We start from the raw sequence: 21,405 nt of genomic DNA on the forward strand, positions 1-21,405 counted from the left end.
CAATATTTTCGAAGTGCAATAAAATGAGGCATGACTATGTTTCAAATTTTCTTGATGGGACAATGGAAAGAAAGAGAAGGCATATCAGAGTAAGACAGTAGGGAAATGGTCATAAAAATATACCTTCTATAAAACCAATACTTAATTGTATATCAATAATAATTATCAATAGTATTACTATTGGGATTTTCCTGGTGGTCCAGTGGCTAAGACTCCATGCTCCCAATGCATGGGGTCCTGGTTCCATTCCTGGTCAGGGAACTAGATTCTGCATGCCACAACTAAAGAGCTTGTGTGCTGCAACAAAGTATTCCCATTCTCCAACTTTCTTTACCTCCTTTCTGAAGAGAGAATAAACAGAGCCCCAGTCACGGCATTTGAAGTCTTCAGTATGGTGAAAAGAACACAGGTCTCTGAATCCAACACTAATAGGTTTGGACCAAGCTCTGTCACTTATGAGCTACATGACTTTGGGCAAATCACTCTAATCTTTCTGAGGTCCAGTTTCTTAAAATTGGGGTTAAATATCCCCATGTTATAGGATTCAGAGGATTAAATAAATTATAGTGTGTAATACATCTAATATACTCAGCCACAAAGCAGAGACTAGATAAACGTCAGCGTTCTTCTCTTCACACCTCTATACATTATGGCCACAATTCATCATTTCAGTTTATTTCCCTTCCTCACCAAATCCATTCCTCTCCCTCACCTCCACCTCTAGACCACTGCCCAAGCTGTTCTTTCTCACAGGAATGAACCTCCTTCAAGGCCTAGCATAAATTTTTCAACCTTCAGGAATCCTTGCTGAACCCCCTTTGGTCATGTTGGGATTGATTTCTCCTACTTTGTTTACTAGATTTACTAGAGTCAACCTGATTTCAGTTATTTATGTACTTACCTGTCTTGCCAACTACACTGGAGGGAGAAGGCTCTGAGAAGACAATTACTTATAGGAGGGCAGGAAATGTGTTGCTCTCTTCTGTGTATATTTCTCAATACCAGGGTCCTGTATGTAGAAAGAGCTCAGTATGTGTTTTTGAATTGAATCTTGCCACCATGGTTTTTCCAGTAGTCATGTATGGATGTGAGAGTTGGACTAGAAAGAAAGCTGAGCACAGAAGAATTGATGCTTTTGAACTGTGGTGTTGGAGAAGACTCTTGCGAGTCCCTTGGACTGCAAGGAGATCCAACTAGTCCATCCTAAAGGAGATCAGTCCTGGGTGTTCACTGGAAGGACTGATGCTGAAGCTGAAACTCCAATACTTTGGCCACCTGATGTGAAGAATTGACTCATTTGAGAAGACCCTGATGCTGGGAAAGATTGAAGGCAGAAGGAGAAGGGGACGACAGAGGATGAGATGGTTGGATGACATCACCGACTCAATGGACATGGGTTTGAGTAAACTCCGGGAGTCGGTGATGGACAGGGAGGCCTGGTGTGCTGCAGTCCATGGGGTTGCAAAGAGTCAGACATGACCGAGCGACTGAACTGAACTGAATCACTGACTGAGAAACTTTACAGAAAGCTCCTGGACTGAATTTCTAAAATTCTGCTCTCACTGCCTGACTTGTTTAACATGCAATTTTTAAAGTATACTAATATTCCTAAACTAAGAGCCACCAATACTCATGCAGTTTGCTTCATTCTATCACCCACTCTTTCAACACTCTCTGGACTCATCTAAAGACATTTCTTCAGGATATAGGAAGACATGGCTGGGAGGACATCACTTCCTCATGGAGGTAGGTGACCCTGAAGAACTGTTCTACCCCATGGGTTAGAACGACAGCCACTGAAACCATATTAAAAAGCAAACAGTATTTCAGGCCAGAATACTGGAGTGGGTAGCCTTTCCCTTCTCCAGGGATCTTCTCAACCCAGGGACTGAACCCAGGTCTCCCGCATTGTGGGCAGATTCTTTACCAGCTGAGACACAAGGGAAGCCCAAGAATACTGGAGTGGGTAGCCTATGCCTTCTCCAGTGGATCTTCCCAACCCACGAATCGAACCGGCGTCTCCTGCATTGCAGGCAGATTCTTTACCAATTGAGCTATCAGGGAAGCCCATAAAGCAAACATGTAGAACCCCAAAGTAGATCTGAATGATTTGTAGCTGCCTCCGTTTCCAAGTCTGTAGAATACATAGTTTTGACATGTCACATATAAAGCACTTAAAACAGTATATGCCACATAATAAGTACTCAATAAATGTTCAATATTTTCCTATAAAGTAGTAGACTGGAAGAAAACAGAGTCAGAATCTTTCACTTTTCATATTATATCTATCACTGACTCATGTCTTGTCCAGTCTTGTCCCTTCCCCTCTCTGGGCCTCTTCCCATCTGTAAAATGTAAGAAGAACCAGATGTTGCCCAAGCTCCCTGTACCTTCAATGAGGTATATTTCTGTACAATCACCAAAGAGCCTTCCTGTTCCAGATGGTGAAGCTGCTGGCAAGGAAAAATTGTAGCTGCCGGTTCCCAGAGGAGAGGGGCCAAGGCAAGGTCAGAACAATTGATTGGTAAACCACCTGTGCACCTTCCCCTGTGTGAACTATAACACATTCAGTGCAGGATCCTGAACAGAACATCACCTCCTTGCCAACAGAACTCACAGCAAAGGCAAGGCAAGAGGCTGAAAACAATAGTAGCAACGATGGATTCTGCCTTGTGCAGGATTCCTGCACTTTCTTACTTTGATGCCTATAATTAGGGCACCATCAATCTAAACTAGGACTCTCTTTAAGCACAAAAAGAAGGAAGAACACAAAGGCCCACTCTGAACCTGAAAGCTCATAAAACAGAGACCAAAGCGAATATATAAAAATGTCACTGACTCATCTGACTGCACACACTGCAGAGGCCTACTATGTGCCAGGCAGAGGAGGGATGCAACAGACACGGTCCCTTTCCACCAATGTACTCAGAGCACATCGTGGGGGACATGTCCCAAGGTATACTGTAATCAGAGCTATATTCAAGGTGTGGGAAGGGGGCAACTAATCCAGTAGTGGGAATCAGAGAAGCTTCAGTGACAGGTTACAGGAGACACAGGCCTTGAAAGATGAAGGTGGGGACTCTAGGAAGAGTGAATAAAGGAACATGCAGGGGAGTACTTGAGGGAAATTTAAAAGAAAAAAGTTTATTTTGCCTGGGCCATACGGGGCAGGTTCAAGAGAACAAAGAGAAAGAGGGCAGGACAGAGATTTGGGAACAGATTATGGAGGGGCTTTTCCATGATGTCAAGGGTCCAAACTCCATAAGGTAGGCAACAATGCTAGCCAAGGTTTCTGAGCAGAGATATGTTGAGAACATTTCTCAGGAAGATCATATGGGCACCCATGAAAAGGAAAAAGGAACCAAGTTACTAAATTACTATGGGATCTTCATAAGTTTGTGCCAGAACCCAACAGCTCCTGTTCACAGAACTCACTGCCCAGGTTCAACTTCATGCAATCCAAGTTTAAGAGGGGCTCCCTTGTTAGGCCCTATAACCATCAAAATCTGCTAGCATAATAGGCCTCCCAAAGTCAAGAACTCAAGTAGCACTATGGATCACAGAAAGGGAAGAGCTGATGTGGAAGAAGTTGGGGCGAGATCACCAAAGTCTCCAGCTGCCCCAGCTCCACATTAAAAAACAAAACAAAACATCAACCCTCTTTACATTACCTCCAGCCAAGCCTTCTTTAGAGGGGCTGAAGCTAAGGATAGTGGGGCTGAAAGCACTTGGGTCAATGGCTGAAGATCCAGTGAAATAACAGACATGAATTGTCCAGCACAGTGCTGGGCATATGACGACTGGTCACTAAGCACTGACCCAACTTGAAAGGTCAGCTCCCCCTGTAAACCCTACTGAGGCTTCAAAACCTAGGTCACCTTAACTCTTCCCCCAAGGCCTTTCTAACATCCAAAATGATCTAATTCCTAGAAATCACACTCATTTCATGCACCAAATATTCAGCACCCAATTCATGACAGGTGCCACATTAGGGGACTGCAACTCACCTTCACACTGACCCTCCTGTGCCCTTTTAATAGAAGAGAAGCTAAAGCTCTGGGTGGGAAAAAAACTTGCACAGCTACTAAGTGGCAGATACAGTCTGTCTCCTTAGGGAGTTAGTTTCCAGGCCACCTGTCAGATGGTCAGTGGCAGATCAGAGGCCAGCATGGTGAAGGCACACAGCTAGTTAAGTGGCAGAGGTGAGATCTGAACCCAGGAATGCTTGACCCAAACTTGAGCATTTCCAAAATTTCAATCCTGTCACCCACGCTGGCCTCTGATCTGCCACTGACCATCTGAGAAGGTAGCCTGGAAACTCCCTAAGGAGACAGACTGTATCTCACACTATTCTCTCTCCTCACAGGACAGCGACCCACACACATCAGGAACTTTTAAGTGAAAATAGTTCACTTTAAAATAATGGAGTGCACAGATATCAAACATTCCTCACGTGAAAAACTATTCATGACGTTGGACTGCCTGAGCCTTGAGCCCAGCCATACAGCCTGATACGTACCGAGTCTCAAACTGGCCCCTGGCTAAACTCCGACCTCGGACACCTGTTACAACCCAAGCCCTAAACCCAGGCGCCGGCTGAGCCCGGACTGGAGACACGCGATGCGCCCAGAGCTTGTCCCAGACGGAGCCTCAAGGAGAGTCTTAAAGAAGCTGCTTCTTCAGCTGTCCGCCCCCGCCCGGCCGGCAACAGAATAGAATCTGGTCCTGACCTCGGCCCGTTCCGAAAGCCCCGACAGCTCCTTCCCAGGAACAGGACGCATTCACGGGCCGCCTCCCCCCTCCCCCGTGGGCGCCCCATTTTACTCGCAGAGATGTCTCGCTGTCTGGGCTTTACCTCAGCTGACTCCTGGCGGAATACGTCGCTCGCACTCCACCTACAGAACGCTCCCCCGAGGACGCGGAAGAGGTAGTACTAGCCCCGAGGGGCGGGCCCGACCTAAGAGAGGCGTGAGGGGCGGAGCTGCGCCTGCGCCCTGTTGGCTACGCGCTGGGAAAGGGTGGGGACGCACTAAGTAAACTGCTCAGGCCCGCAGGAAGAGGGGCGGGGCGATTGCTGGGGTAGGGGGCGGGGCTTGGCGCCTTCTGACACTACCTTTTCGGACTGGCTGTCAGGAGTCCTGGGAAGCTCCTGGAAGGAGGAGGCCGCGCAAGGAGCAGGTATAATTATATTTACCGAGAGCTTCTGCATGCTTGGGAGGAATACTTTGAATGCTGCCAGTCTTTTTAAAAACGAGAACGAATTCTGTAAACTTTCTTAGAAGGTTTGGGTGCTTGGAAATTTCTTAAAGAGATGGGAATACCAGACCACCCTACCTGCCTCCTGAGTAATCTGTACGTAAGTCAAGAAGCAACAGGTAGACCGGGAACAGACATGGAACAACGGACTGGTTCCAAATTGTGAAAGGAGTACGTCATGGCTGTATATTGTCACCCTGCTTATATAACTTATATGCAGAATCCATCATGTGAAACGCTGGGCTGGATGAAGCACAGGCTGGAATCAAGGTTGAAATATCAACCTGAGATATGCAGATGACACCACCCTTAGAGCAGAAAGCCAAGAGGAACTAAAGAGCCTCTTAAAGAAAGTGAAAGAGGAGAGGGAAAAAGCTGGCTTAAAACTCAACATGCAAAAAAAAAAAGATCATGGCATCCAATCCCATCATTAATGGCAAATGATGAAAACAGTGACAGACTTTATTTTCTTTGGCTCCAAAGTCACTGCAGATGGTGACTGCAGCCATGAAATTAAAAGATGCTTGCTCCTTGGAAGAAAAGCTATGACCAATCTAGACAGCCTATTAAAAAGCAGAGTCATTATTTTGCCGACAAAGGTCCATCTAGTCAAAGCTATCGTTTTTCCAGTAGTCATGTATGGATGTGACAGTTGGACCATAAAGAAAGCTGAGAGATGAAGAATTGATGCTTCTGAACTGTGGTGTTGGAGAGACTCTTGAGAGTGTCTTGGACTGCAGGGAGATCAAACCAGTCCATCCTAAAGGAAATCAATCCTGAATGTTCATTGGAAAGACTGATGCTGAAGCTGAAGCTCCAGTACTTTGGGCACCTGATGTGAAGAACTGACTCATTGGAAAAGACCCTGATGCTGGAAAAGACTGAAGGCGGGAAGAGAAGGAGATGACAGAAGATGAGACTGTTGGATGGCATCACTGACTCAATGGACATGAGTTTGAGCAAGCTCCGGGAGTTGGTGGACAGGGAAGCCTGGCATGCTGCAGTCCATGAGGTTGCAAAGAGTTGGACACGACTGAGCAACTGAACTGAACTGAACTGAATGACTCAATAGCCAGATGATCCTGAGTCACTCAGGCTTAGGTTCCAACCAAAGTTCTCAAAATTGCTATGTGCCCATATGGCACCCAAGTTCAGTTAAACAGAGATGAGGGCTCTAGGGGCTCAGAGGAGGAAAGTCTTAGGGAAGGTCCCCCACATCAGATGGAGTTCCAGCCATGCCTGTGGCTCCTTTCACCATACACTCCACACAGCTCCTGGGGGTGGGGCAGTGGGAGAACCAGCAGGAAACAACCTCCAAGAGGCTGCAGTGTTCATGAGGGCCAAGGATGCTGGGGCATCCTTTACTCAGCAGGTGAATGCTGTGATCCAGGGTGGGGCAAATGGCTCGCTTCCCTATTCCCTGCTGCAAATATTTTTATGGCTCCTGAGCCAACAGGAAAACAAAGCCTTATGCAGCCTGGCTGCCCTTCTACATTCAATACACTGCCTCTGCCCAGATCCTCTCTTGCCAAGTTTTGCCCTATGGGGGGCTCTTTTGTGTAGCTGAGGCCCCAGCTCTCTCTTTTATCTTCTTTTTCTGTCTAGTCTTCTCCAAGCATCCCTCTCTGAATTTCTCAAAGTAGTTTTGTGAGGGCTTTCTGATGTATTCAGACATTCTCATGTAAGGTACAGGTCTTGGCCACACAGTTCTGAGATAAATATACCTTTATATGGTGTATTCCAGAACAACCGTGATCCCAGAGTCTGAAGTTTCTGAGTCTAGTAATTGAGGAAGTAGTGAGTGACCTGTCATAGGAGGTGTGCAAGCAAAGCCACGTTTTAGAATGCTGGACTGGGGCCTCCTCTGGTAAGCCAGAAGAAGGGGCTGCAGAGTGGAGGGCCTTAGACACCCACAGCAATCAAAAGAGGGACACTGGGCATCAGGAAGGCAGCCAGGCAACAAACGATTCAACAAGCTATTACATGTCAAGCATTTAGAGTTCTACCTAACTCAGGGTGTGTGTTCAGTCACTCAGTCGTGTCTGACTCTGCAACCCCATGGACTGTAGCCCACCAGGCTCCTCTGCCCATGGGATTTTCCAGGCAAGACTGCTGGAGTGGGTTGCTAGTCCCTTCTCCAGGGGAATGTTCCTGACCCAGGGATGGGACCCATGTCTCCTGAGTCTCCTGCATTGGCAGGTGGACTCTTTCCCACTGAGCCACCTGGGAATCCCATACCTAACACATAGTATTTGTTATTATTGTGAATAATCCACAAACTGAGTAACCAGGAGTTTAGAAATCAGTAAGTCCCTTACTCCCACACCTGATCATGAAGGAGATGGGGGAAACTGAGGTTCAGAAGAGAAGAATGTGCCAGAGTATCTTGGGGGCTGGGCTGGGACTCAAACCCAGGTCTCTGCCTCCAAGGAGAGCCACTGCATAAAGCCAGGTTGTCTCCTTCTCAGGGAGAAAGAAGAGCTCTAGGTGGGTCTTTGCTGACTGTTTAAGAACCAAGCTATTTTTCAACTCTTATCTAGGCAGTTGGGGTAAGGGGCTGTGGAATGATAGCAGGACCTGAGCTAAGAGCTTCAGGTGTCCCTGGGGAATAAACTCAGGAGTCAGCCCATGTCTTGCCACCCCTACTTGGAGCTCTAACCAGCACCCAACAAACAGCCTTCTCTTAAGAAGGCCTTCTTCTGCTCTGATTAAGGTTAGGGCTGTATTTCTGTCCTGTCCCTTAACCCATTAGCTCCAATAGACCACCCAGATTAATAGGATGGGTGAGAGTGACCAGTGCCAGGCGCCCTGAGCTGAAACAATGACTCTCCAAAGAGATTTGAGTTCCCCGAAGGTAAGGCCCAGCCCTCCCCGCTCTAAGATTCCTAGCCTAGCCCAGGAATTCTAGGTCGTGAATTCTCAGAGCCCTGGGAAAACCTCAGTGTCTCCACCCTGGGGAGCTGGGCCAGATGTGACCACACCAGCCAGCCGTTCACAAGGCCCAGGATCTCAGGACACAAAGCCCTCCCTACCCCATTCTGACCCAGTTCCTTCCACAGCCTGCCCAGGAGCCATGTGCCATGTGGCACCCAGACCACAGCTTCCCACCAGGCCCTTTAGTTTGCCTCCTTTATTTTACCAAAAATAACAAAGATAAAATTTCCCTCTGTTTCACAAAAAATAGATTGCCCCCATTCCACTCCCCCCACCTTTCATAATCAGCACTGGTAGTAGCCTAGACTCCAACACCCAATATACAATCCTCTTTGGGAGACTCTGACTTCCCCACAGACCCCCAACCCCACGCCAGAATTTCTGGTGAAGCTGCTGAGCCAGTGTTTCCCTTGGGAATTTCTCTGGAGGCAGCTGTCCCAGGTTCAGCTGGTTGGCCCCAGGAGCCCCATCTGTTTCCCCAGAGATCTGGCAGCTGCAGGGCCATGGAGAGGGGCATGATTTTGGAGGCTTGGCTCAGCAGACAACCCCAGCAGACCACAGCAGTGGTGGGGTACTCTGGCATCAGGCTAGAAATCCTTCCTCAAAGCAAAAAACAGCTGTGTTCTGGAGAGAGCTGTCAAACACTCCTTTGGAGTGCCTCTCATCTCCCTGTGTGGCAATCCACAGGCCTGGGGTGAAAGTCAGAACCCCTGGTTTCTACTCCAGCTCCACAAAAGCTTTGCTGGGAGGCCTTGGACAATTTCTCCCACCTCTCTTCTGGTTTCAGTTTCCTCCTGTGTCCACGGATGTTTCTGTAAGTGAGACTGGATGATCCTCAGATTCCTTCTGGTTCTCCATCCTGGCCCCCCAGCCCACCATCTCCAGGACAGGAGGGCCCTGTCCCTGTCTCAGTTTTCTCACTTGCAGGGCTGGACATGGAGGTGCTGAGTCATAAGTGCTGAATGACCATGCCAGTTTCTCTGTGGATAGCTATGCTCTGAGATCTAACCAGCTGGAATGTCTCAGGGATGGTTGGGAAGGAGGAAGGAGGCAGGTACTTGCAGGATGGGGGCTCTCCAAGCCTGGAAGAGTCTGTTCACAGCTCTGTGGTCCTCAATATCCCAGATGGGAGATAAAGCTCTGGAGTTTCCCAGTTCAAGTTCATTAGCTCTGTGAGTTGGAAGATTATCTTCTACTGGGTTTCAGATCCTCACAATCACATCTGGAGATTCAGGGAGCTAGATTGGAGTGTATGATTCCTGATTTAAGGACAGACGACCTTTGTGGACTTGAGGGATCACCCCTGATGCCTAGGAGGCTGTCTATAACCAGGCCTTCCTGGAGGCAGAGGAATGAGGGAGATGACAGCGCATGAGCATCTCTGGCTGAGCAAATCCGAACCTGTGTCTATGGTGGGCCAGGATTTTAAGTGCTCAGGATAGGGCTCCCCTTCCTACCTCCCACCAGCTCCCCAGAACTCATGCTGATGGAAGATGGTGGCTTGGAAGGTTCAAATATGGAGCTACATCTACAACCACAGTTTGTGCACTTAACACACAAGGCCAGGCACACCAAATGGGGTAACTGACTTGTCATCATTCCTAAGTGGTCATGGTCTGAAGGCCCTAGTCCCTACTTCCTTTCATCCATCCATCCATCCATTTACCTAACACTTATGGAGGGCCCATGTGCCAGGAAGGGTCTAAGGCAACTTGCTCTCACAGACACACCCCATAGTCAATATCACACACATACACACAGATACATACATCTCATCTGTGTCCACTCACAGACCAGCTGCTCATGCTCTTGCACCTTTCTTGCCATCACTTCAGCCACATCCACACTCCCAAAATAGGCTTGGGAAGCACCGTGGAAGGGTCAAGTGTCAGAGCAGAAACCCTCTAGACTTCATGCTGGGGGGTTAGCTCCTCCTTTCCTCCTGTCTGCCCGCCTTTAAGCTCTTCCCTTCTCCACTCCCAAGCAGTCAGGAGGACATGTGGGCAGATTCCTGAGAACCAGAAGTTCCGGGGCTTTGGGTGTGTGGAGGGGCTCCAGGGCCTTCAGGTCCCTCTGCCACCAGACTTCTGATGGTCCCCTCCCTGGGACACTCTGTGTTCAGGTGGTCCATCTGACAGTCAACAAGGTCCAGGTCTGGGCTCAGTGACAAATCCGCTCTGTCATCTCCCTCTGCAGAGACACAAGGTGGGGAGGGGTCAGTCAGAGCTCAGTGTACCAGGCAGCCCCTTCCCAAACTACAGGGCCTGGCAACTCTTCTGTCTGAGCCAGGCCCCTGCCTGCCACCAGCACCCCTCAACTCCAGGCTGCAGACCTGTGTCTGTAAACTGATACTTGAATGAATTCGCTATTAAAGTACAAAATCCACTGTTAAATGAATTGCGGTCCCCTGATATATCCACTTGGGTATTGGATTTTCTTAAAGAGCCTTTAAACTGAAAGGATCTGAAAACTCACAGAGGCTAGCCCTGGTAGGGGAGGGCAGTGGGGGCTTGGCCTCACCAGTGGCTCCAGCTCCCGCTGGTCTACCAGGCTGAACTCGCGGATGAAGTAATAGAAGTGCTTGTAGCAGGTATTGACATGCGCCTCGGCCCCCATGCTGAGGATGCTGTCAAAGTGGTGGATGTAGACATGTACAAAGACGCGGAAGAGACGGGTCAGGATCTTGGTGCAGACCTGCTGGAAGTTCTTGGGGAAGGGAACTCCTAGGGGGTGGGGTGGGCAGATAGATACAGGACATCAGCAACCTTTTGATGAAACTCTGCCCAACCCTGCCCATCCCCCACACTGCCCAGGATGGCCTCTTTCCCTAGCACACTTCCCTGCGGGAAACAGAGATCAAGGTTTGCTTTCTCCCGTACTTCCCATTTTAATGAAACACAAAGCTCACTGTGCCTCTCTGCTGCTGAAATACAAATCATCTTCCAATTTCCCCATCACCCTGAACACGACTCTACAGCCTTGTTGGATCACTGACCAACCCTGCTGAGACTATGATGGAAGTTATGCCACAGTTCTCTCCAGAAACATGTGCATCTGTAGATGCTTGCATATAATACTGTTGGATGCAATTCCAAGGGGAGTTCATCAATATCCGGGGCCCACTTTTTTTGGGGGGGCCCACTTTTTAAAATATGGGCCTTCAGGATCGAATCCTGTCTTCCCAGCATGGTAGCTGCTCAAAGCCTTTCATAATCTGATCCTGACTTGCCTCTCCAGCTCCACCTGATTCCTTTCCCTTTGCAACATTCACACAATGGGCCCCAGAACCCAATCCTGAGAATTCCTAAATCTTCAAGAATGAATTCAGATATTTCTCAGTCCTTCAAACATTCAATAACACTTGCAAGAACCTTCCATCTGTGAGCCAGGCCCTGTGCTGGGTCTTCTGCACCTTTAGCCTGGTATGATAATGGATATGGCAGCCACCCTAGCTTTGATAAAACTGAAGTGCATAAACATGGAACCACTTGCCCAAGGCCACGTAACTATTAATCAGTATAGACTGGAGGTGGGATTCAAGCCCTCTTTGCACTGCATCGCAGCACACCTCAAATAAATGCTATAGACCCTGCCAGCGAGAAAGCTCAGGACTTTCTCTGTGAAAAAGGCATGATTTCTGCACAGCCTCCCATCCTCACAGTTGAATTTGAGGCTACACCCTCTTCTCTGCTGTGGCAGGGTCATCCCAGAGTTAAGGCACAGGCATCTGGGATCTCACAGGCCTGAGGGTGAAAACTAAAAGGGAACAAGAGCTCAGACACAGGCCCACACTGACTCACCCCACTCCATGAGGCCCTTCCCCTTCCTCACTGCTCTCGGGTGGGGCTGAGCCCTGTCTCCCTGTGAGCTCTTCCAGGCCCAGCCCAGGTCCCTCAGACTTGTCCTGCACATCTAGACTCGGGGTCCTGGGTCCCATGAGACCTGAGCAAGTTCTGAGTACCTCCTGATTCAGTGCATTTTCCGTCTCTCCGTCTGTTTCCTCCCATGTGAAATGAAGATACCTGGGTTGCACATGATAGTGCAGGAAAGGGCAGGCCACCAAATGGGGAGGGATGTGGGTGGTGATTTGTGACTCAAGGCCCTCAGCATTCAGACTTCTCCCCTCTGGGCCTGACCACCCTGGCCCGCCCATCTCTGATTCCCATAACCTTAACAAAGATGCGCAGGAGGCCAGGTAGGGCGGGCTGCAATGATGAACACAAGGTCATGCCCACTTAGCCTCTAAGCCAGCGCCTCCTCTTGCTGCCCTTGAGTGAGGAAACAGGGCCAGGATGATGTCACTCATCTCCCCTTCCCACCCTCACCCTTCCAGGCTGCCCAGCTGAGCTAAGACAAGGTTCCCTGACTGGCCTGAAATGGAAAAATTCTGTCCTGAGGGCCCACTGCAGTGGAGCTACTGTCTGGCCCCCAGTCCAGATCGTCTTTCCTTTCTTGGGGCCAGGAGTCAGAAAAGACTCCCAAGCCACAGCAAGTCATATTAGCCCAAACAGGGTGACTTGCTAGGAGCACCTTGAGGCACTTGTTCTGGATGATTCTGAGAATCATCATGGTCTTGCCTGGGTGGTCCCTGGAGGGACACTCGAGCTTCAGACAAAAAGAGGCCTCAGAGAAAACAAAACAAAACGAAAAAAAAAGGAGCCTGACCTGCCTGCCAGGCGAGACTCACCTACGCGCGTGGGAAAGACATCCTCGTCGTTGATGAGGCCTTCGATCCAGTCCATGAGCAGCGCCATGTAGCGCGGCGCCGAGAGCTTGGCCGGCCGCCGGTACTGCTGCTCGTCCTGCCAGCGGTACTCGTAGCGAGGCCCACCGGCCATGACCGGGCAGCTGGTCTCGTTGCAGCGCTCGGCCATGGTGCCGTAGATGAGGTTTATGCGGTTGAAGAAGTCCACCACGTGCACGGCGATCCAGTCATCTATGTTCTCGCCGGGCGGCAGCCTCACCACGCTGCGCAGGTCCAGGCCAGACTTGAGCGACGCCTGCGCCTTCTTATACAGCTCAAAGCGCTGCGTGCCCGGCTCAAAGCGCTTCCGCGGCCTGAACGTCTTGTCCTTGGAGAACACCTGCTTCAGGCACAGCGCCATGGCCGGGATGGGCCAAGGGTCCAAGGGCAGGACCTGCGGATTCCCTGCCAGGGCCAAGGGCAGAGGGGAGCACGGTGGTCAGGTCCTTACCAAATGGACTTGATTTCCGCCACATCCTGCCTCTTACCTCTTGACTTTTGGCCTGGAGTTCTCAGCTTGGAATCTAAATCCTCCTCTTCCCTTCAGTCCGGTATCCTGCCCTCTTGCTAGCTCCCCTGGTTCCCCCTGCCAAGCTTTCCACAGCCCTCCCACCTTTTTTCTTTCTTCTCCACTTTCATTGTGTCTCAGAGAGGGCTGGGCCTAGGCTCCAAACAGGTGCTCCTCAGACTTGCTGCGGACTATTAGAGTTGGCAGAGGCTCCTGCAGGAGGCAGGGGCCTGGGTGAAATGACCTCTGGGGATCTCACGGGCCAGTTGGTACAGCGTGGGAAAGCCTGCCGGCATTGTGCTGAGGGTAGAGGGGGGAGCCCCCACCCTTGGCTTCCTCTGGGATATCCCGTAGTCCATCCGGCCACCGGGGATTCCCAGGGAGCAGGAGGGACTTTTCTACCAAAAATGTCCTTTCCTTTTACTACCCTGAAAGGAAAGAGCTCTCAGATGGCCAGCTGGGTGGCCTCTGAATGTGACTGCAGGCACTGGAGGAGAGGGGGAGGGTGGCAGGTCTAGAAGGGCACCACTTCCTCCAACAGTGGCTGGAGATCTTTTATCCCAAGACTGCCTCTCCAGCCTGAAACCCAAACCAGAACAAGCCACTGGCCCCTCCCTCTGCACCTGACATGCAGTAGATGTTCCTAGAGCTCCTACTATGTGCCTGGCACTGGGAGGCAGGAAAATGCAGTCACATCACCCAGTTGGGACCATCCAGAATTCAGAATTTGCTTTGCTTTTTAGAATTGAAGGATCTCAGACGCAGAACAGCCTTTGGGGATGATGATAAGAGCACTAGGCTTTGAGGCAGGAGACCTGGGTTCTAGTGTCATCCATCATTGCTGGGTGACCCCTGCAGCAGGGAGGGATTTGGCCCATGCAGTTTCCTGGGTCACTCATAGGCCAAGCTCCTGGGACTTCCAGGGTAATCACCTCATTTTCCCGTGAGTGCTTGTGCTCTTGGGAAATGCAGGGACCCAGGTACCCACTGGAATTTAGCCACATGAACTGTGATCCTGACCCCAGACCAAGCACTAAGCCTGAGAGTAGGCTAAGCACTCAGCTTTGGCTCCAGGCTGAACTCTGACCTGGCCTTGACCTTGGTCAATTTGAGTCCTGAATGCTAACCCAGACTAAGCCTTAAAAAGAGCCACAAAGGCCTTGACACAAACACACCTTGACCTCAGAGCTCACACTGGAGTATTTTCCTTTCTCACATCTCGAGTAATACTGGGTCAGGTTTGGGGAAAGGAGGGTGGGAACAAGGTGACAACTGGGTGTAACCAAAGGCACATGTGGGTTGTCACGTCAGACAACAAGTCAAGCTAGTGGAGAAGTTTGAAACAAGGATTCCTCTCTGTGCACATAACACACAGCCAGAAGGGCAGAAGTCAAGTAAAATGAGAGGAGTTTGGAGAGTAGGGGCAGGTCTCCCCACAGGATCTTGTCTTGAAAAAATCCTCTAAGATGTGGCAGGTCATCCATCTGCTACCCCTCAACTTCTCACCCAAATAAGTCCTCAGTGTGGGACCCAAGCTTCCTGACCCTAGATATTTCCATACTTCACATATGCCCCTGCATCTAAATTCTGCTTGGGGAACTTTTTCCTGTGGGTTCCTTGGGGAACCCATCCAGTGGTTAGGACTCTGCGCTTTCAATGCAAGGGGCGTGGGTTTGATCTCTGGTCAGGGAACTACGATCTTACACATTATGTGACATGGCCAAGAAAATTTTTTTAAAAAGAAAAAAAAAAAGAAATTCACCTTATTCTTAGGGCAGGAGCTTCCAAAATCACACTACAATTAGTTGGGTCCCTGGGCTCTCCACCTTTGCACATCCCCCCTCACTGACAGCTACCAACAAACCTACTCTCGCATTCAACATCTCATCCTAGCTTTCTTGCCCCACTTCCCTAGAGCCACCACTCTGGGCTTCTTCCTGATCCACGAACAGCTCCCCAACTCCTGCTTCTGTATGTTTTCTTACACTGGTCCCTGGGCTTAACTCCCGCCCTCAAGTTGAACACTGCCTCCTCCCATAGCCTCCTCTACTGCACCCTGATCTCTTTGTCCTTGGGTGGAGACTACTCTTTGGTCATTTTGTCCTCCACCGGCTTCACCTCCCAGTCTAGGTCAGGCCTGGTACATACTGGATGCTCAGGCTTTGTGGAAAGCTCAAAAGCAAGAATCATTGAGTTGAAATAGCCCTGAGAAATCAACTGGCCCAACTCACTTCTTGAATGGATGAGGAAACTGAGGCCCCATAAGAGGACTTTAGGAGCCTGGGTTCACACAGCAAGTCACAAGCAGGGGATCTCCAGTGGCACAATGGGACACTGGGATAAGGTGGGGCATGACAACTGGTCAAGGGCCATTTTCCTGCCCTAGCTGCGTGCCGCTGGTCTGGTAGAGATAAGGAGAAAGGAGGGGAGTGAAGGAAAAGGGGAGCATCTTCCCATCCACTAGACCAACTTAATTGCTGTTCCCCCGACACACTGTGCCTCCCCCACACTCCACAGCAACTTGGGTGTCCTAACCAGGGAGCTAGGGTCCCACCTTCTTGCTGCAGAATGTCAATGCCTGGGTCTTTCCCGGGGGAAATGAAAGCTTGTGAGGGAGGGGACATGGATAGACGCCCTTGTATCCAGGCCACTTGTCTGTTTTCACTTCCCACTCTCATCCCTTTCAGTTCAGTTCAGTTCAGTCGCTCAGTCGTGTCCGACTCTTTGCGACCCCCTGAATCGCAATAGCCAGGCCTCCCTGTCCATCACCAACTCCCGGAGTTCACTCAGACTCGTGTCCATCGAGTCAGTGAGTCTCTTATCTCACAGAATCTCTGTCCCCTCCCTGGAACCACGGCTATTCCCCCTCTTGGGCCCCGTTTCCTAACTCTGGATGTCCTTTCATTCCTAGAGTGGCCAGTGATGGCTCACTCCCTGGGTGGGCATCTGGGTTTCCCAAATAAAGGCCACAGAGGAGCCCTGCCTGCTTCTGACACTCAGCCCCTGCCAGGGCCACACCTGCCGCTCCTCCAGTCCTGACCCAGGATCCTGGCCCCAGTTGGAAACCAGAATCCAGCCTAGAGTAGAGCGATGTGTATTAGCGAGGTGGGGGTGGGCGGGAGCGCTGAGAGCAGAAATCCAAGAGAAAAGTCGAGGCGAGGACTCCGAGCTCCTCCCCGTGGCGCTCGGCCACCCACGACCACTCCTCAGCCTCTCCCAGAACACCTGACGCCGCCATCTCCCCAGCCCAGCTGCCGGGACAGATGGGTAGTAGGACCCAGAAGAGCAGGCCTGAAATTTCCGCCTGCGAAGACACGCCCTCTTCAACCGACGCGCCCCCACCCCACCCTGACTTTCCAGCTCCGAGTCCCGGACCCCGGAACCAGGGCTGTGGGCAGCCTGCTCCGGGCGCAGGTCGTCTGGGGATGGTGCCAGGCCGGGACAGCCGAAGAAATGAAAGTGGAAGAGAGGCTGGGCTGTGTGCGCGGCGGGGCGCCGGGGGATCTCACTCACGGGGTCCGCCGGGTGGGTTAGCGCGAGTCCTCTCTGGTCGCGGAGTCACATCCCCAGCGCGTGGTCCTCTCCTCCCGCCGGTTCCCGGCCGTGCAGGTCTCGGGTGTCCGCCTGCCTGCCCCGCCGAACCCGCTGTCGCCCTCCGCCCCCAAGGCGACGCCAGCTCCGCCCAGGCCCTCCCGGCCCCGCCACGCTGCGGCCAAGGGGCGGGGAAGGGGCGGGGAGAGAGGACCCCCCCTCCCAATACCTTCGCCTTTCCGGAAAGTCCATATCGCTCCCCCAGCTTCCCAGGACCAAAGGACGAAGAGCTGGTTCTCTTAGGGTCAAGGAGGCAGCCTCAGTTTCCTTGACTGTAAAATGGGGACAAACCCATTTTATCTAGCTCTGTCTGGAGATGGATAATGGTGGTTTCCTTGCCCTCCTGGAATCTTCTGTGTTTCCCTTGTCGCTGAGCTCAATTAGAGGTCAGATCTGCCATCCACTCCCATACCCTCAGCTCCTGGCAGAGTGCCTGGCACACAGCAGGCACTTAATACCCATTTGCTGAATGAATGAACGAACGCCTTGGGAACCATTACCTCAGCACTCAAAGGACTGGCTCCCAAGAGTGCTCAGATCAGACTTTCACCTCACCCACCAGCTCTGGGGCTTTGGCTCAGGCTGGGCAGATACTCCTCACTCCTGGGCCAAGTCATCCCATTCCCACCCTTTGCCCCCACCCACCCACATTTTTGTTCCAGCTATTCCCACTTTGGAACATCTTTTTTCCTTCCTTTCTTCTAATCAGATCCAAACCCCTCAAGAGTTGTTTTGCATCCCCTACTTTTCCACCTGGGTTCTTTTCCCTGCAGAAGCACAGAATGCACTCTGTGGGTCCCAGGCCCAGGGACCAGTAGGCAGGCTCTTCCCTGGGAGGGAGGGAGGGTGGGGGACTTCTGCAGTAGGAGGGCCAAGGCAGACAGATGGGCTGCAGAAATTACTCTGGAGGGGTGCTGGAGGGGAGCAAGTGGGGAGAGGGGCAGGAGGCATTTACATGGCACAGATACCCCACTGGGCTCCTCTTGTGTCTGGAATGTCTGCTTGCTGGATGGCATAAGAACACACTGGATTCTTAAAAATGAACTAAAGATTCTTTTTTTTTGGTTGGATACCTATTTTTGCCCCAGTCTAAAGCTGCCACTCTCTTTTTTCCCCAATATCTGAGTCTCAACTCTGCCCAGATCCTCTATAAGCGAACATTTGCATGTTCTAGTGTATGGAGAAGGAATTCAAACCTAGTCCTTCATTTGTTTGATATCATGATTAATACCCTTTACTGAATGTGACTTTGTGCACTGAGGACGGGGAGATCAGGTGATGGAGCTGACCCAGTGGTGACCTTAGGTACTGACGGGTCAGCCCGGGGTGCGGTGGGAGACCAACACACAGAGATAACACAAGGTCAGAGCTCAGCCATCCAGATGTGAGAACTTGGTTACGGACTGACAGTGAGTGAGCACTTGGTAAGCGTGGCGTTACCAGCAGGAAACACATGGAATACCCAAAGAAGTGGCTGCTCCCAGGAGAGTTTAAAGAAGGCAGTATTTAGAGCCATAGCCAGGGTGTAGGAAAACCACAAGGACTGCGTATCACAAAAGGACTAGCAGCCATTTGCTGTCTGCCCAAGGCTGGAGGGGTGCTGGGAGGGAGAGGTGAAAGTGGGAGCCCTGAGGATGGTACTGCTGACCAGATTTGTGGCCTGAGCTCCACCGGCATACCCTGCCTACAACAAATCGTACCTCGAAGGACTGGGGGTGAAAAGGGGCCTCACTTCCCTCCATCTGATTTCTGGGAAGATTTCCCCATTGGCCAATCCTACCAGAAGCCAAGGACAAGGAAACCAGTTGATGTAGCCCATAGAGGTCAGCCTCCTGGAACCCAGAGCTGGGAGGAGGAGGGTGGGGAGTACAGAAGATTCTTGGCATGTGGGCCCAGGGACTTTGACTTTACAAGGGAAATAGAAACTGCTTGTGCTTTCCTTTATCATTCAGTTCGAAATATTTCATAATTTCATTGTCATTTCCTCTTTAACCCATGGATGATTTAGAAGTGTGTTTTTTAGCTTCTCAACCTATGGGAGGTTTATATTTTTCTTGTTGACTTCTAATTATATTTCACCGTGGTCAGAGATCATGGTCTGTAAGATTCTTTGGAATGTGATGTGACTCCCTCTGTGGCTTTATACATGGTCATTTGCTGTACCTCTGAGCTGGGTTTTATGAGATAGGCAGGAGTTTGCTTGGTAAAGAGTGAAAAGCACAGAATCTTAAATTGTGGGAAATTTAGATGATCCATTTTGAAGAAACTTCAGAGGCTCCCAGCTTATCCACAGAGCCCCTGGGTGTCTGCCTCAATACAAACCAACAGGCTGGCATGTGGGATGGGAGGCACGTGGAAGGATTAGGAGAAGCCAGAGATAGCCCAGATCCTGCAAACACCTGTACACCCTTCCTGTGGTTCTCAGTCTGGGCTCAAGACACTCTATTCTTCTAGGAGGCCCTGTTGGGGCTGAGAAAACTCAGACCTTGGAGAACAAGGTCCTGGCTTTACCGTGTATTAGCTGTGTGTCCTTGGGGGTACTCCAGCCGTCTTTGATGGCATGCTGAAACACCACAGCACTGCGTATTGACACAGGACAGGCATGGTTTCCTGACACTGTGTCCTGAGTATGACAAGTCCTCACCTAAGGCCATCTCTGAAGCTTGGCAGGAGTCAGCAAGGACCTAGTTGAGGAAATATCCTCTTCCATTGCACAGCCCAGGCTTCTCAATGGGAGAGTCAAGTGGCAGTGGAGTGGTATCCAGACCTGGACTCCTGCCCTGCTATGTCTCTCTGGGAAAGCCTCTGCCCCTCTCTGGGCGTCAGCTCTCCCCTATCTTCCAGCCACAAAAGCATCTTCCAGCCATACCTTTCCAAGTGCCTTATCAAGACCAGCTTCCCGTTCCTGCTTCTGTGGGCCTGTACCCAGTGACTCCATTGATATGGAGTGACCTCCTCATGGGAATCCCCAGCCTGTCCTATGCCAGGAAATGGTCCCCCCCCCCCCCCCCGCAACACCACACTCCTCCAAGAATGAGCAATAGTATCCCCAGTTCACCCCACCAGGCATCTGGCTGTTTCTATAGCCTGATGGAGCTCACCTTCTCCTCACTAGCCCAAGAAAATGTTTCTATTTCAGTTTCTGTCCCTCTCTGCCCAGAAGGCAGAAACTCCCATCCTGAGTCTTTCCTCCTGGCACATTGAGGAAAAAGCAAAGGACATTCTTATGGTGTGTATGCCTGCTAAGTCACTACGGTTGTGTCTGACTCTTTGCAAACCTATGGACCATAGTCTGCCAGGCTCCTCTATCCATGGGATTCTCCAGCCAAAAATGCTGGAGTGGGTTACCCTGCCCTCCTCCAGGGAATCTTCCCAACCCAGGGATCGAACCCACGTCTCTTATGTCTACCTGCACTGGAAGGCAGGTTCTTTACCACTAGTGCCCCTAGGGAAGCCCACCTCTCATGGCAGTAAGAGGAATTATGGTTGGACTTCCTTTAGTTTGAGGAAGACAGGGTTCAAGGGAATGTGATGGGGAAAGACAAGGTTGAGGAGCATGTGCATCAAAATTCTGTGTGACCTCTCTGAGCCTATTTCTGCTTCCCTGGTGGCTCTGTGGTAAAGAATCCACCTGCAATGCAGGAGATGTGGGTTCAGTCCCTGGGTTGGAGAAGGAAATGGCAAACCAGTCCACAGTTCTTGCCTGGGAAATCCCATGGACAGAGGAGCCTGGTGAGCTACAAGTCCAGGGGGTTGCAAAAGAGTTGAACATGACTTAGTGACTTACAACAACAGTAATAAAAATATACCTCCCACGGAAGAGCTGTGAGGATCAGATGTGCTAGTCCTTATAAACAGCAGCGCACTTGAGCCAGTCTTTCTGGGAGTGCTGTCTTCAAGCACCCTGCAGGCCTATGTGCAGCAGAGGGATTGCACTCGTTTCTGTGATACTGGAAGGTGGGGCAGAGGCCAGGACAATACAGAGAGACACTTGGCATATCAGAGCTGTCCAACCATGCTGCCTAGATGGCTGCACTGACTTCTCTGGAGGGACGTGTGTAAGCAAAATTGGCACAGCACACCCACCACCCCTCACCATGTGACACGGGCTTCAGAGGGCTCCAGTCCCTTAGAAGAGCAGGAGGGCCCTGTTGACTCTTGAGAACCTTCTTCTGTGCTCCAAGGTCCTCCTCCTTCCCAGCTTTCCACCCACCTCTTGAGTTGGAGGCATCGCCCTTGCCTCTCTGGATTTCAGGGCTTTCATCTTGGGAAGGAGATCTCTAGAGGCTGTGGCAGAAGCCTAGGGTGCATAAGGGCCTTAGGACAATTTCACAGCTCCCTCCCCGCTCCCTCGAACCTGACTCCCACCAAT

General features: G+C 50.9%; 2 protein-coding genes across 8 annotated transcripts in view; both read right to left on the bottom strand.

Annotated features, from left to right (window-relative positions):
• Positions 1–17,122, bottom strand: part of MKNK1 (MAPK interacting serine/threonine kinase 1) — a 57,732-nt gene extending 40,610 nt beyond the window's left edge. For 3 of the 7 annotated variants that reach the window (XM_012132271.3, XM_012132442.3, XM_012132109.3), the window contains exon 1: positions 4,856–4,935. The gene's annotated coding sequence lies outside the window, so the exon portion shown is untranslated. Of the gene's footprint in view, positions 1–901; positions 1,196–4,519; positions 4,936–16,955 lie in introns of those variants that run through there. The other 4 variants (XM_042247493.1, XM_042247489.1, XM_012132182.5 and 1 more) reach the window with 4 other exon arrangements.
• Positions 8,372–17,122, bottom strand: MOB3C (MOB kinase activator 3C). Its single transcript, XM_015091955.3, has 4 exons — positions 16,956–17,122; positions 12,878–13,339; positions 10,711–10,913; positions 8,372–10,380 (listed from the first exon to the last, which is right to left on the bottom strand). Exons 2-4 carry the CDS (start codon positions 13,293–13,295, stop codon positions 10,351–10,353), a joined length of 651 nt encoding a protein of 216 aa, XP_014947441.1. The 5' UTR covers positions 13,296–13,339; positions 16,956–17,122; the 3' UTR covers positions 8,372–10,350.
• Positions 17,123–21,405: the final 4,283 nt, after the last annotated feature.

The sequence above is a fragment of the Ovis aries genome, chromosome 1 (assembly GCF_016772045.2).
Source record: "Ovis aries strain OAR_USU_Benz2616 breed Rambouillet chromosome 1, ARS-UI_Ramb_v3.0, whole genome shotgun sequence".
Classification (NCBI taxonomy): domain Eukaryota; kingdom Metazoa; phylum Chordata; class Mammalia; order Artiodactyla; family Bovidae; genus Ovis; species Ovis aries.

What these genes read in the sequence shown, in the direction of transcription:
- MOB3C (XM_015091955.3), bottom strand. Translation starts at nt 13,295, where the DNA reads ATGGCGCTGTGCCTGAAGCAGGTGTTCTCCAAGGACAAGACGTTCAGG. An exon ending in TGTCTTTCCCACGCGCGTAG is followed by an intron (nt 10,914 to 12,877) that starts GTGAGTCTCGCC and finishes CCCACCCCCTAG; the next exon opens with GAGTTCCCTTCCCCAAGAAC. An exon ending in AGCGGGAGCTGGAGCCACTG is followed by an intron (nt 10,381 to 10,710) that starts GTGAGGCCAAGC and finishes GTGTCTCTGCAG; the next exon opens with AGGGAGATGACAGAGCGGAT.